This window comes from Vidua chalybeata, chromosome 24 (genome assembly GCF_026979565.1).
Source record: "Vidua chalybeata isolate OUT-0048 chromosome 24, bVidCha1 merged haplotype, whole genome shotgun sequence".
NCBI classification, from domain to species: Eukaryota; Metazoa; Chordata; class Aves; order Passeriformes; family Viduidae; genus Vidua; species Vidua chalybeata.
This window is the reverse complement of record NC_071553.1, coordinates 5,037,924-5,052,238: the sequence shown is the minus strand read 5'-3', so window position 1 is coordinate 5,052,238 and position 14,315 is coordinate 5,037,924. Positions and strand designations below refer to the sequence as shown.

General features: G+C 55.1%; 2 protein-coding genes across 2 annotated transcripts in view; one reads left to right on the top strand and one right to left on the bottom strand.

Moving 5' to 3' along the window:
• Positions 1-72: 72 nt before the first annotated feature.
• LOC128799351 (ubiquinol-cytochrome-c reductase complex assembly factor 2) lies at positions 73-3,783 on the top strand. Its single transcript, XM_053963696.1, has 4 exons — positions 73-258; positions 2,475-2,549; positions 2,845-2,914; positions 3,606-3,783. The coding sequence occupies exons 1-4, from the start codon at positions 121-123 to the stop codon at positions 3,698-3,700; spliced, it is 378 nt and encodes a 125-aa protein (XP_053819671.1). The 5' UTR covers positions 73-120; the 3' UTR covers positions 3,701-3,783.
• Positions 3,784-4,742: 959 nt separating this feature from the next.
• ITPR3 (inositol 1,4,5-trisphosphate receptor type 3) overlaps positions 4,743-14,315 on the bottom strand; it is a 36,276-nt gene continuing 26,703 nt past the window's right edge. The window contains exons 43-58 of the mRNA XM_053963662.1: positions 14,008-14,118; positions 13,197-13,292; positions 12,918-13,019; positions 12,588-12,674; positions 11,915-12,025; positions 11,308-11,500; positions 10,418-10,543; positions 9,842-10,014; positions 9,585-9,749; positions 8,906-9,098; positions 8,451-8,546; positions 7,963-8,087; positions 7,591-7,756; positions 6,534-6,694; positions 5,923-6,084; positions 4,743-5,629 (exon numbers count right to left, since the gene is read on the bottom strand). Coding sequence (XP_053819637.1) covers positions 5,561-5,629; positions 5,923-6,084; positions 6,534-6,694; positions 7,591-7,756; positions 7,963-8,087; positions 8,451-8,546; positions 8,906-9,098; positions 9,585-9,749; positions 9,842-10,014; positions 10,418-10,543; positions 11,308-11,500; positions 11,915-12,025; positions 12,588-12,674; positions 12,918-13,019; positions 13,197-13,292; positions 14,008-14,118 — 2,136 coding nt within the window. The 3' untranslated portion in view covers positions 4,743-5,560. The remainder of the gene's footprint in view (positions 5,630-5,922; positions 6,085-6,533; positions 6,695-7,590; positions 7,757-7,962; positions 8,088-8,450; positions 8,547-8,905; positions 9,099-9,584; positions 9,750-9,841; positions 10,015-10,417; positions 10,544-11,307; positions 11,501-11,914; positions 12,026-12,587; positions 12,675-12,917; positions 13,020-13,196; positions 13,293-14,007; positions 14,119-14,315) is intronic.

Below are 14,315 nucleotides of genomic sequence, written 5' to 3'. Positions count from 1 at the left end.
GCGCCCTTTGGGACCCGCCGCCCCTCAGGGCACTTCTCCCCCCTCAGGCATTCCCGCCCTGCCGCGCCCGCACGTGACCCGGCGGCGGCGCCACGTGAGCGGCGCACGTGACCCGCCGCCATGGCCGCCAGCCGGTACCGGCGCTTCCTGCGGCTCTGTGAGGAATGGCCGGTGGAGGAGACCAAGCAGCAGCGGGACCTGGGCTCGTTCCTGCGGCAGCGGGTGGCGCAGGCCTTCCGCGAGGGCGAGAACACGCCGGTGAGGGGCGGGAGGGCGGCACCCGCGCGGCGCCGGCCTGGGGAGGGCGCGGGGAGCGGCCCGGCGGTGGCTCTGAGGGGGCTCTGAGGGGGCTCTGAGGGCTCGGCGCTCACACGCGGCTCTGCCCCGGGGCTCGCTGGGCTGCATGCCGGCAGGAGGCTGCGCTCGGGCCTCCCTAACACTCCCTCTTGGAGTGTTAGGACATCCTGAGGTGGGAGGGAACGGGAGCCCCAGGGGTGATGGAGTCCTGGTGCTCCCGGCTCCTCCCGGGCACGGCAGGAGTGTGAGCGCTCGGCAGCCTTTGGAGCGCACATCCCGGGAATACCGGGCTTGTGCTTCCACGGGGCAAACTGTGCCCGGCATACCTGGGATGTACCTGGGACAAATGATTGGTAGCCAGGACATCAGGTTGGTACCCAGGACCACCTGGTTTGTACCTTTGACACCAGGTTTGTGACCAGGACACCTGGTTTGCACCCAGGATAAATGGTTTATGCCCAGGACACCTGGTTGGTGCCCAGGACAATTTGTGACCAGGACACCTGGTTGGTACCCAGGACAGTTTGTGACCAGGACACCTGGTTGGTGCCCAGGACAGTTTGTACTCAGGACACCTGGTTGGTGCCCTGGACAGATGGTTTATACTCAGCACGCCTGATAAAACAGCACTCAGCTGCTTTATCCTCAGGATAACTGGTCTATACCCAGTTCTTGCACCCTTTATGCCGTGTTCTTTGGAGAACCCCGTTCCTGTGGTTATGGGAGTGGGGTACAGGGCTTTGGGAATTTGTCAGCCGTGCTGGAATCCAGTTAATTCCTGTGATCTCCTTACCTCGAGGGTGGGATGATGGGATGCTGCAGCACGGCCTGACACTGATGGAATGCAGCGGTTTTACAATTGAATTCCGCCTCCAGCTGTAATTCTGTTGGAGTTTAGGCTTTGCTGCTGAAATAAATTAGGGAATCTGATGCCTGACTTGGCTGCAGACCATCCCAGGCGCGGAGGTGTTGCTGCAGAATGCAAATGTGCCCTTTCTTAGCATAAAAACATTGTTCCAGAGATGCGTTTTCGACCTCAAGGGGCCATTAGAGGCTCCTAATCCTATACTGGTGACCAGAATAGTCTGCAGCAGGCATTTTGGGAAGGGTTTTATTGCTTTTCCATATGCTCAGGACAGCTTAATGTGTTGCACCAGTTGGCTCCAAGATCCCAAAGCTGCCACTGATCCTGGAAATCTGAATTGATGCCTGCAGCAGTGGTAGCAATTTGTGTGTAGAGAGGCTGAATGTGCTGGCAGGAGGAGCTTCTAAGAGGGGAACTAGAGCCACAGGGCTTCTTTAGCCATCTAATGGAATGAGATTTGCTGGATTTCCAGGGGAGGGATGCTGTTTGTGCCACCCTTGTAATGGCTGGATCTGCTGGAGCCTTGGCAGGGCCTGTTTGGGCTGCAGGGCACAGGTGGGGATCACCTGCAGGGGGATGTGGCTGTCCCTGTGTCCTCTCTCCTGCAGAGACCTTTTCCTTACTCTCCCTCCTTTGTCCTGACACTTTCTCTTGGTGGTATTTTTACTCTTGACCTGTTTCAACCATTCGTGGACCAACATTGAGGTCTGGGGTGAGCTGGGCTCATTGTACCAAAAAAAAAAAAACAAAAAAAAAACCCCAAACAACGGGGAAAACATTTTAGACTGGAAAAGCAGCTGAGAAGGGGCTGTGCTAAGCAGAGACATTGGCTTGAGCCGGATCTTCCAGCTGAAATAGAAATCCAGTTACCCTTCAAGCTGTTCCTTGTCATTTGTACTGATTTCCCTAATCAATTACAGGCTATTTTTAGCCCCCTACAGGGAGTCCTGGCACCTTGTCCTGGGTGATTCCCTGCCATGAGGCAGGTGACAGAAGTGGCCTCGCAGCAGGAAGGGCCACAGATTTCACAGCACCAGCCAATGCCGTTCTCTGGGGCCGGGTATTCACTGCCAGACCTTGCTGATGCAGAGTTTCAGATCCATTCTGGAAATCCCAGCTGTTGTTATTCCTGCAGGCTGAGCTGGTGGGAGATGGAGGGGAAAAGCCTGGAGCAGCACAGCAGATGGACAGTATCCAGCAGTGCACTGGGAATTCTGAGCTGCTCCTTCATGGCCGCTGTCCCTTGGAACGAGGAGGGTTTTTGCTGTGGAGGTGTAAAACCAGACTTGTGTGACACTTGTGTCCCCTGCAGATCCCTGACCCCGAGGCCTGTGACCAAATGTACGAGAGCTTAGTCAGGATCCACACCAACTTCTACAAAAACAAGGTGAGAGCTGTGGCACCGGCCACTGCCCCTCTCTTTGGAGGGGAGCCACCACCTGCTGCAGGATTCCTGGGAATAGCAGCATTCCTGGAATGCCTGAGGGACACCTGAGGGGTGGATGCAGCCGTGCCTGTGGTCACCCAGGGCAGCTGCTGGGTGAACAGGGCCGGCCTGGTTCTTGGTGTGGATGAACAGAATCCCAGCTGAGACTGCACCAGCTGGTGACACTTGCACCTTTTTCATGCACTACAAGTGACTTCTCTGTCTCTGTCCCTCCTTTTCCTGCTCTCCTGGGAAGTACCCACGCCTGAAAGACACCACCTTCACCGGGGTAACAGTGGAGAATTGCAGGACGGTCCTGGCCACAGGTACTGCTGCTGGGCTTGCTCTGAGAGGGCAGGGGAAAGGGACATTCTGGGTTTTGGGGTGCTCCCTTGCATCCCTCCTCAGCCCCTGGCACTGGAGGGTGCCAAGGGGCTGCCTGCAATTCTGTGGAGGTGTTGGATGAGAAGTACATTCAGCAATAACTCAGTTGAGGAGTAACTCAGTATTTTGGGGTGAAGAATCAATTGGATTTTGCACTGTCAGGAACCATAGAGGGTTTGCAAAGGCTCTGTGGGGTCAGATGTGTGTGGAAGGAACACGTTTGCTACGTCAGCCCAACACTGAGCTCAGCTTCTCTTTTCACCATCTTCCAATTCCCTTCGTGTTCCTTCTGTGCAGACCTTGGGAAGGAGTGGGTGCCCCACGCAGCAATGCTGTCACCACATCCCTTATGAAGGGCAGAGCTGGGAGCCAGAGCAGTTTTGTTCTGCTCCAGTTCCTAACTTTGATTGCAGTGCGTGGAAACTGAGTATCAGCTGTTAGTGATAAGAGGCTCCCTGCATTGATTGGAAGGGAAACCAACCTCGCCTCGGGCCTGGAATGAAAATTCATTAAGAAGAAAAGTCAGGAAAGGAAATTAGATGGAAGGCAGAGCTGCTTTAAGAGGGTTTCATTCCTCTGCTTTCCTGCTTATCTTCCTCTGGCCCCATCTCTGTCTCCCTTCTCCTTTTGCAGACATTCTGAAACAGATGGAAGACAGGAAAAAAGGGACGTGGAAAAGACTGCGGGAAAAGTTCTCTGCCAAGAAACCCGAGGAGGACTTGATGTGAGGGCCCAGCTCTCAGCTTCTCACTGTACATATCCCTGAAGCTCTGTGTGTTGCCATGATGAATAAAACCACTTATTCCTCTTAGCAACAGGATTTTTGTTCAGCCCTACCCTGTACGTTCTTCATATTTAGTGCCTCCTTTTTTTCTGCTGAGAATCTGGGGCAGAGCTTAACACATCCATGCTGGAGCAATGGAGGGAAGGGATCTTTGTGGTGTCAAACCTGGCCCTTTGTACCTCAAAAAATGGAACAAGCAGGAGCTGCCCAGGGGGAGGAGGTGCAGCTTTAAATGTTCTTGTGAAGAGAACAGAGAGGATGTGAAAACCTCTCTGTGCTTGTGTTTGTGTGTTAGCCCAGGGACCAGGGCAGTGCAGGGAGGGAGAACTTTAATCACCACATTTATTTTCCTTTGGAGAAGACGAGAGGACGGAGGGTGACTTTGCCATGGTGACAGTGGAGCACTGCACGAGTTTAATTGAGATTTTAATCAGCTGCTGCAGAGCTGCTTCTGCTGGAGGAGCCAGCTCTGTGCAGATTCCCCCCAGCCTGAGGAGAGGGATGTGTGGGTTAGTGCAGAGCTGAGGGTGAAGGCAGGATTAAATGACATGCTGCTAGATGGAGCCATAAACACATTTCAAGTGTTCTGCAACTTCCCTGTTATGGGCTTTTTTATTCCTTTTTAGAGCTTTACTGCTTTCATCAGTGTCTGTTCTTGGGCTTGGAGCTGGGGCTGGCTTGGGCAGGATGAGTGTCTGGAGCAGAGCTGTGCCAGGGCTCCACAGCACCAACAGCTGCTCCTTTTTATGGGTTTCAGCAGTGATTTCCTGGCAGGCAGTGAAAGAATTTGAAACTGCAGCAGGCTCTGGTCCAGAGCTCCAGGAACCAAGGCTGGTGCTCGTGGTGGCTCTTCATGGCAGCGCTTGGCAGGGGATGTGCAACACCTGGAGCTGGGAGCAGAGGGCTGGGGAGCACCTTGGGTGCCAGCCCTGCTTTGGGTTCTGTTTGACAGCCCCATCACACACCAGAGGGCACAGGGAGGGGACTTTCTTTACCACGTTGAAGTTTTTATTATAACATGATTCTGTATTTAATTTAGTTAAGGCAATTTACACTTCAGTTCTTAAGTAACAACGGTAACAACTAAAAAACCAAAACAAAACAACAAAAAAAAAAGGTAAAACATGACACCAGAGATGAAACTAAAACACAGGACACCCCTTCACAGTGAACTCCTGTAAACCTGCAGGCTCCTACTACTGCTGCCCAAAGATCCTTGGTCCACAGAAGGCAAAAGACTTTTAGCTCCCACTAGGACAAGCTCAGCTCCTCATCTGGCAAGTTAATTAAATTAAATCCACCTCCTTGAGTTCAGCTGCTCTTTACTGCACCACAGGATGAAGAGAATTCTGTAAATGGAGAGGGGTCAGCGTGGAGCAGGCACAGCAGATAACGAGGGCTGCTTGGCAAATATCCACAGGGACAAGTGGCACTCGGAATAAGTTAAATAGTGCGGCCCTACAGCTACTTACCCCACAGCCGAGGGGCTGGAGCACATGGAGATAAAGATACAACCCTCCACAGTTGCAAAATAAAAGAGTTATTGCAATGAGGAATGAAAGTCCTGTATGGTTTATCTTCCTACGAGGGTGGTAGAAAAACACCTGGGCCCAGGTGTGGGGTGGGCTCCGGCCTGTCCCTGCTCCTGGCATTGCTTACAAGCGCTCTAAGGGAGATGCTGCCTGGGAAGCCCTTTCCATGTGGTCCATTGTCCCCAGGCAGTGACAATCCATGCCTGGAGCCCAGGGAGGAGCAGCCTCCTCAGCTGACACAGGTGCAGTCCCTCGGTGGCTGGAGCTGTGTCTCAGTGGTTCATGGTGTTCTGGACATCCACAAACCCCATCCTCTGCCTGCGCTTCCGCTGCTCCGTCATCTGCAATTCCAACAAGGACGCGCTGAGGCAATTCCAGGCCCTCCTGCTCTTGGATGTGCTTCCCAAGTGTCTGACTGTGCTGCTTTGAGCCTCTGCCAGCAAACTCTGAGCTGGTGAGGCACTTCCCAAACCCACGTGTCCCAGGTGTCCCCAATTCCCCCAAAAAAGAGCGGCAGGAGCCCTGCGCTTGTCACTGTGCTGCCTTGGGCAGGACCTGCCTCCCGCTCCCTGCCCTCAGTGGCTATTTTGGGAAGGACAGAGGGTTCCCACAGGGGGTTTCCCATTTCCCATACCTGTTCCTTCAGCTCGTTCAGCTGGGAGGTGAGGTGGGACACGAGCTTCATGGTGGTGTTGAGTTTGTCCTGCAGATTGCGGATCTCGTTCTGCTCCCCTTCCCCTTCATTGCTGACCAGAGACATGGCTCGCATCCGGGGGAACCAGTCCAGGTTCTTGTTCTGGGAACGTGACCACAGACAAGGGGAATTGGGGTGAGAGGTCAGAGAGGAGGAGGGAAGGAAGACAGGGTTTAACAGGCAGCCTCCCTGTGCTTAGAGATTAAAGAAACTCTCTTTGCAAAAATCTGCAATTTTCCCATGCATGGTCCATTTCTAGGCTGGTTCATGGGCTCAAGTGCAGAGGTTTTTCCTTCCTTGCTTTCCTTTCCCTCCCTTGCCTAGAAACCCCATTGAAGCCCCACTCCCTGCTTGTTTCAACCCTTCAACTCATGGGGCAAACCCTCAAACAGACCATGTGGAAAAAACCAGCAAAGAACGATCTCAGGCACTGCACCATTAGTCAACATTTTCCAAAAGGACTTCCCAGAGCTGTTTTTCCTTGGCCAGCCCCTTGTTCCTGGGGCAGGCAGGTTGGGATAGCCAAGGAGCTGCCCCAAGGGCACCTGTACCTTGATCATCTGTGCCACGTAGCTCTCGGGGCCGGTGTAGTCGGTCTTGTTCTTCACCCGCACCAGCACGATGAAGTACAGGTAGTTCCACATGTTGTGCTCGTATTTGATGTGCTCCTCAAAGGACACGGTCTTGTTGTCAAACTTGTCCCTTTCCAGCCCTGGGAAAGGCAGGGAAAGGTGGAGGAGGACAGGGAAGAGATGGGGAGGGGAGGAGGTGAGTGAGCAGCAAACATCTGGAAGGAAATTCAGCCCAGTGCATCCCCTCCTAAAGGCAACATTCAATAATTAGCGGCTTTCAATAATTAGCACAGAAACATCCAAACCAGGGGGCAACAACCCAGCTGGGGGTTCAGGAGACTTCTGTTTAAAAGCACAGAATCAGAGAATCACGGAATGGTTTGGGTTGGAAGGGATCTTCCACCCCCTTACAGTATCCCAGGTTGCTCCAAGCCCTGTCCAACCTGGCCTTCAACACTTCCAGGGATGAGGCAGCCACAGCTTCTCCGGGCACCTTGTGCCAGGGCCCCACCACCCTCGCAGGGAACCATTTCTTCCCATGTCCTGCTGGCTCTGCCTCTGCCCAGTAAAATAAACCCAGAGGATCTTTAGAGGAAAAAGCAGAGAGATTTACTGGGGGTTTTCTTTTATTTTCTTTTTTTTTTTTTTTTATGCCTACTGCTGACTGAAAGGATTCCAGAGCATTTTGTCTATTACATTTCCCCAGTGGCATGCTGCTTTTTCCCCCGCCACTGGCCAAGGGAAGGTCTCAGCAGTGAGATGCACAGTGACAAGAACCCCTCAATGTGGGGTTCATTAGCAGGGTGAGGAACAACTCCTAGAATTTCCCTCATTATCAGGGTGAGAAACAACTCCTAGAATTTCCCTCCAGCTCTGTCCTTGTTTAAACCCCTCCCAGTGCAGTGACCCCTCAAGGCACAGTCTCAAGTCTTGCAATGATAAATAAAAACCAAAATCCATCTGAAATTATTTTCCTTCCCCCAGCCTGGGAGGAGAGGAGGAGCTTTGGGGCAATTCCTGCATTCCCAGTGCTCACCACAAATAAAACAGGTGGTCTTCAGGATCTCTTCCTTCTTCTGTTTCTCGCTCCTCAGATCAGCAAAGGTGTCAATAATGACCCCAAAGATGAGGTTGAGGACGATGATGATGACGATGAAGAAGAAGAGGAGGTCGTAGACAACTCGAGCAGGGAACAGGGACTCCTGTAATGGATGAGAGGGAGAATTGGGCGTCTTGCACAGCCCTGCTCCAGCCAGCCCTGTGGCACAGCTGTGCCTGAGGCACCAGGGGAGGAGGAGAACGTGAGGGATGGAACTGGATGTGTTGCAGCTCCCAGGAAGAGGGGCCAGCAGTGACTGCAGCAGGGTTTGGCAGAAGAAGGAAAGTCCCAGGTGCTGTCCCCACTCACATCCTTGGAGGGTTTCCTCAGGATGTCCCCCACGCCGCCGCCGTTGCGCAGGCCGTGGTTGAGGACGGTGACGATGCACATGAGCAGCGTGTCACAGGCACGTTCCCACTGCTCCGGGTCGGCTTCTGGGGACGAGAGCAGGGCAAGGACTCAGAGCACGGGCAGAGCACCAGCCCCTGGCAGTGGCATGGTTCCAGCTGCAGTGGCAGTGACACACAAGCAGCTGCCTGTTGTGATGTCCCAGCCAGCAACATCCCAGCAGCTCCTCCAGCAGCCAAACGCTCCTGCAGCTCCCACTTCCTTTCTGATTAAATGAATCCACCCCAACATTTTTTATGCCAGGGTCAGTGCAAAATTCACAGGCCTCTTGCCCAATATGTCCCAGGAAGAGGATTGAGTTTCTGCCTTGGAAAAGCTGGGATTTTCCTCAGCTGGCTGGCAAATCCACGCTGCCACACACAGCTGCCATTTCCACGGGGCTCTCTTACCTTCCAAGGCAGTGGGTGCAGCAGAGCAGCTGACTTTGTCACTGCTGCACGACTCCATGAAGGTCTCCACGTTCCTCTGCATCCCCAAGGGATCATCTGCAAGGAAGAGACCCCAGCGCTGTGAGAGCAGCACCTCTCCCCAGGAAACCACTGCCATGGGCTCCCAGGAAGATGCCAACCTTCCTGGGAAAAACTTGCCTCATATTCTCCTACTTTTTCTAGGCCCAGAAGCTTTTTCTCAGCGTTGAGACCCCGCAGAGCTGACCCTTCACTGGTAGCCCTGTGCCCCCTTCTCTGCCACCACTAACCCCAAAGCCTGCTCTGTGCAGCACGAGCGCAAAGCTGTCCTCTCTGCGACCCCAAAACCAGCGCTCCCAGCGCAAAACCCACACAGCACACCCTGAGATGTGTGTGGAGCACCCCACAGTGTCCCACCACCCCGAGCGCTGCCCAACCTTTGGCTTTGCTGTCCGGCAGCCGGTCCACCTCGAGGATGAAGTCATCCTTCAGGAACAGGAAGCCCACGATGGAGAAGAGGTAGACGAGGATGAGGGCCAGCAGGGCTGTCAGCAGGATGGAGCGCCCGTTCCGCGTCACGCTTTTGATGACATTAAACAAGGTCTCCTCACGGTAGATCAAGTCAAACAGCTGAAAGGACCCAGGAGCAAAGAAATGCTGCGGGGTGCCTCTCTTGATAATGCCTGGTCTATCTATATCCCCTTTTATCCTGAGATCTTGGATCGCTCAGCAGACCTTGACTAACTTTTCTCACAAAGCCTTTAAGTTTCCCAGCTTACTGAAGGGAAGCAGAGAAGAATGGATGACTTATACACAGCAGGAGAGCCAAGAATAGGCCACATGTACCCTGGCTCTGCCCTCGCCAGCTCACGTTGCCTCCCAGCTGACCCAGATAAAGCACACAGCAGATTAGAAGGAGAGATACAGCCCAGGACCAGGAGTGAGACAGCAATAGATACTGTCAGGAGGCAGAAAGCTCAGCCCATGCAAAGATTAGAGCACAGGGAATTGTTCTCTCCGCTATCAATCAGCCCCTGGGAGGTGTCACAGGAACCTTCCAGCTCCTAAAGCAGCAGCCAGGCTGCCTGTGCCCCCAAGCACCTGAATTTATCATACCAAGATGCTGTAGAAGAGCTCGTGCACGAAGAGCCCCAGGACGCTGGTCACGATGTAGCCAACGTGGTAGAGGAATTCCACATCCATGATCATGGCCTTGTAGCCACGGATGAAGGTGCCTCGGTTGCCCACGAAGCTCACCACGAACACGATCTTGTTGGTCAGCTGGGGACAGCCAGAAACGGGAGGGAGTGGGGTTTGCCGTGCCCTGGGAACACGGGACAGCTTCCTGATCCCCCAGCAGGTGGAGAACTCACATTGAGAGCCCCCAGGATGTTGAGGGTGAGCCCGATGCCCAGGTAGTAGATGGAGCGCAGGATCAGGGCCACCAGCAGCGGCCTCACCCCGTAGCGCTTGGTGAACAGGGCCATGATGGAGAAGCAGATCAGGATCCAGAAGAGCAGGGAGATCAGCGGGGAATCCAGCACTCCTGGCAAGAGGAACACATGGGGCACTGCTGCTGCCAGGCTGTCCAGCCACACTAATGAGCTCTTTATCAGAAATGCTGATGCTGCACTGCAGGATTTGTGTGGGTTCAGATGGTTTTTACTGATACATTTTCTAACATCTTTTATCTGAGAGCTCAGAACCACTGTAGGTGATGGAGGCTACATCCATCACTGCTCCCCACATTGTACAAACAGGAGAAGGGCAGCCCAGGAGAAAAGAGGTTTCCCTGAGAAGGAAGGGGTGGGAGGGCTGGAAACTGAAATCCTGAAATCCTTTATCCAGCAGAAAGGACCTGGGGTTGTAGGAGCCCAAGGATCTGCCTTCATCCAGCCCAAGGACCTGCTCCTTCCACCCCGAGGAGCAGCAGATGCTGGGGCACTTACCCATGGAAGTGGCTTCCACGTAGGGGTAGAAGAAAGCAATGATGATGTTGATGAAGACGGCCAGGTTGAAGGAAATGCTTCCCCAGAGCGTCATTCTGCGGGAGAACCAGTACATCAGCGGCATGCCTGGGGGGAGAGGAGGCAACACACAAACCTCAGCCAGCCTCGTGCCAACCGGGTCCTCCTGGAGCCCCTGTGCCCTCCTGGAGCCCCTGTGCCCTCCCTGCCATCCCAGACCCCTGTGGGCTCTGCAGCTGCTGCCCCCAGACTGACCCAGCCTCCCACCTTCTTCAAACCATTCATGAAGTGTTTTGAAAACATCCCTGCTCATCTGTTAGGAGTGCACCTTCCAAGTGGCTCTGCTCACATTCCTTGGTTTTCCAGCCCTCTGGAAACCTACTCTGAGACCCTGGAATCAGGTTGGTTCTGTCCTCCCTCACAGCTCCTTCACTACTCCTCAGCTGCATCCCAGTAGCCATATTCTACTCGGTTCCTGGGATTTACAGCCAGGATTTCCACCCTGGAAGCCCCTGAGCAGGTCTGCAGGGGGCAGAGAAACAGGTTGTTTTTCCCATGTGCAGCTACAACTCTGGTTTAGGGGAAGGCAACTGAAAGGGCTTTCCAGGGAAAACACCTCAGCTGGAATCCCAGGGAATGTGAGCAAGGTGCCCCTCAGCCTGTGGAGAAACTGCTCTGAGAGCAGAGAGGAGCCCCACGGCTGGGATTTTAACCCTCACTCCGTGCACTCTGCCAGGTGTGTGGTGCTCTGCAGAGCTCGGGCAGCTCAGCAAAGCCATTCCCAGGTGGGAATTCCTGCAGCCCTTTCCCAGCAGGAATGCCCCCCAGATTCCCACCGGGGCAGCCTGGGGGAGGCTCTGCCTTGCTCTTACTGCGCAGCTTCTTCTGCCACTCCATCTCGTTGTGCAGGAAGGAGGACTGGTCGAAGAAGTCGCTGACTTTGCTGCCCTGCTCGTCCTGCTCCGTGGTGGTGAAGAGCCTGTACTTGGTCTCCTTGGTGAGGAACTCGCAGATCCCAGGCACAGGGAAGATGATCTGCTCCATGCTCCGGTCCAGCCGCACGATCTGCGGGAAGCAGAGCCCTCAGATCCTGCCCTGCTGTGGTTTTTTCCTCCTTCCCACATCCAGCTGTGCCTTCCCCTCCTCCTTCCCGCTCCACAGGGTACAAATATTGTCAGCCACTCATTTAAAAGCTTCCAAACTGCCCCGAGCAGAGGCAGCCCTGGCTGGGGTAAGTGGGAGTGTGGGAATGGGGGAATCCATGCCAAGGATGAGGCTGCTGGATCAGCTGCATCCCACTGCTGCTGGGAGAGAAGGGGAGGGTCCAGGGGGCTGCTCATCCCTCAGTTCCTGGAGCAGCACGGGGGTGGGAAGAGGGGACAGCTCCTGGTGCAAAATAATCGGACGTGGGGCATCTGGAGCCAGGTGGGATTCATGGAGCAGGGGCAGGCTGGAAAGCCAACAGCCAGGAGGTCTTGCCTCGATCTGGGACGTGTGCTTCTCGTAATACGCCAGTGGATCCTCCTCTTCCTCCTGCACTGGGGCTGTTGACTTCAGCATCTGCGACAGCTGCTTGTTGTTAAGGCTGAGCTGGATGGGGAGAGGGAAAGGGAGAGGATGAGGATCCAGCCAGAAGCTGGATCTGACTGTTCCCACAACGTGCCTCAACATCTCCTGCAGCTGATGAGGTTTTCAGGGAAAAGCAAATGAATTAAAGCTTCCATGAGGGGTGCTAGTGCTCCCTGCGGTGACAGACAATCGATTCCCTGCAATAATTACATCCAAGTGCTGCTAATCCACAAATTACAAACCAGTGCTCACAAAACCCCCGGGGAAATCACATTCCTGCTGAATCTTGTCGGGATCTGAGGTACCTGGGCAAGGAACGGCAGCAAAGGACTCGGCCCTTCCCTTCTGAAGGGAAGGGGGGAGGTGGGTAAGGGCAGGACCCCCCCGGGGCCACCAGGCTGTGTCACCCCACAGCAGGGCACACACACCTTTGGGCTTCTACCTCTGGCTAAAAGGTGTCTCTCCCTCTTTAATCCCCTGGGGAACACCAAAATCCATCAAATCCTCAACAACAAAGCCCAGGTGGGCTCTGCAAAGGCTTTTTTACAGCCCTGCAGCTTGCGGGGGCTGCGCCTCTCCATACCATGGATGAGATTCCCTCCTCCTCCTCCTCCTGGATTCGCTTCACTGGCTTCAGGAGCTGCTGCAGAGACTTGTTGTGTCGGGAGAGCTGGGAGGGGGACAGGGATGGTGACAGTGAGCACAGGATGGCAGGCAGCCACCAGCAGACACGGGAGGGGACGTGGGGCACAGGGGGTGCAGGATGGCCAGCGAGCCATGGCTGCTCCCCACAGCCAAAGGCACATTTGGCTCCCCAGGGAGGCCGATCTGGCTGAAGGAAATGTGCATAATTGTGGAGGAAAAAGTGCAGCCCGTGAGCACAGCCTGGCAGGATGCTTTTACAGCTCCCTACCTGCAGCGCCAGGATATAAATGTTGTGTCCAACTTCCCGGGGGGAAACCTCGGCGTTCTCACACTCCTCCTCCTGCAGGTAGGCCTTCTTAATCACATCCACCTGCAAGGCAGCACGGGGGCACTGAGCTCCTCCCCACTCCCTGCTTCCTCCTCCAGCCAGGATTTGGGCAGCAGGAGCAGCAGTGGGGCAGGGCAGGCAGGAACTGCAGCACGACCCAGGGCAGAGGACGTCCAGCTGGGGGCTGGGGGCTCAGTGGGACATTCCCAGTTCCCTCACCAGTTCCTGGGGACGGAGGCTGATGAGGATCCGCTCGGCGTTTTCGCTGTCGTGCCTGCTCTCCATGAGGGCCAGGAGGAGCTTGGAGGCATTGTCCTGGTGAGGAGAAGCCCTTGGTGAGGGGAGCTGTGCCCTGCCACTGCCCAGGGCTTTGGGGTGGGCAGAATTATCCTGTGCCCCTGCCAACTCCCTTGTGGGCATCTGAGTGTGGTGGAGATGCCCCAGCCCTGCCCCACCGAGCCCATCTGCTCCCACACCCGAGGGTCTGACACAGGCAGGGTCCCCTCCAGTGCCAACCTCACCCCACAGCACACCCCGTGACCCTGCCAGCGAGTCCTTGCAGTGACACACGCAGTGACACACAGAGTGACACACAGTGACACACGCAGTGACACACGCAGTGACACACGCAGTGACACACGCAGTGACACACGCAGTGACACACAGAGTGACACACAGTGACACAGGCGTGACACACGCAGTGACACACGCAGTGACACGCAGTAACACACACAGTGACACAGGCGTGACACACGCAGTGACACGCAGTGACACGCAGTAACACACGCAGTGACACACGCAGTGACACACACAGTGACACAGGCGTGACACAGGCGTGACACACGCAGTGACACGCAGTGACACGCACAGTGACACACGCAGTGACACACACAGTGACACACAGAGTGACACACAGTGACACAGGCGTGACACACGCAGTGACACGCAGTGACACGCAGTAACACACGCAGTGACACACGCAGTGACACAGGGACACGTCCCCACCACCCCAGCCCAGGCCTCCGTGCACCTTCAGCTGCAGGACCAGGTCCATCCGGTACTTGCAGAGGGGGCTGATGTCGTTTAGGATCAGGGCCGTGATGATGTCGATCCCGTTGGACTCGTGGGTCACGATGCAGCTCTGGGGGAGTCGGGCAGTGTGTTATCCCACAGATCCTGCCAGTCCTCCCTCCAGCACAGCCCTGGTCTGGAACACAGCCCTGCCTGCGGCGCTGGGCCCCCAAACCTCCCCTCTCCCTGCAAAGAGCCCCGTTCACACCACTGAATTATTTACCCCCCCATCTGCATCACCCCATTTTGCAGCCAAGCAGCAGCTGG

Coding starts and splice junctions, on each gene's coding strand:
- LOC128799351 (XM_053963696.1), top strand. CDS start 121: ATGGCCGCCAGCCGGTACCGGCGCTTCCTGCGGCTCTGTGAGGAATGG. Junction 259..2,474: donor GCGAGGGCGAGAACACGCCG/GTGAGGGGCGGG, acceptor TGTCCCCTGCAG/ATCCCTGACCCCGAGGCCTG. Junction 2,915..3,605: donor CAGGACGGTCCTGGCCACAG/GTACTGCTGCTG, acceptor CTCCTTTTGCAG/ACATTCTGAAACAGATGGAA.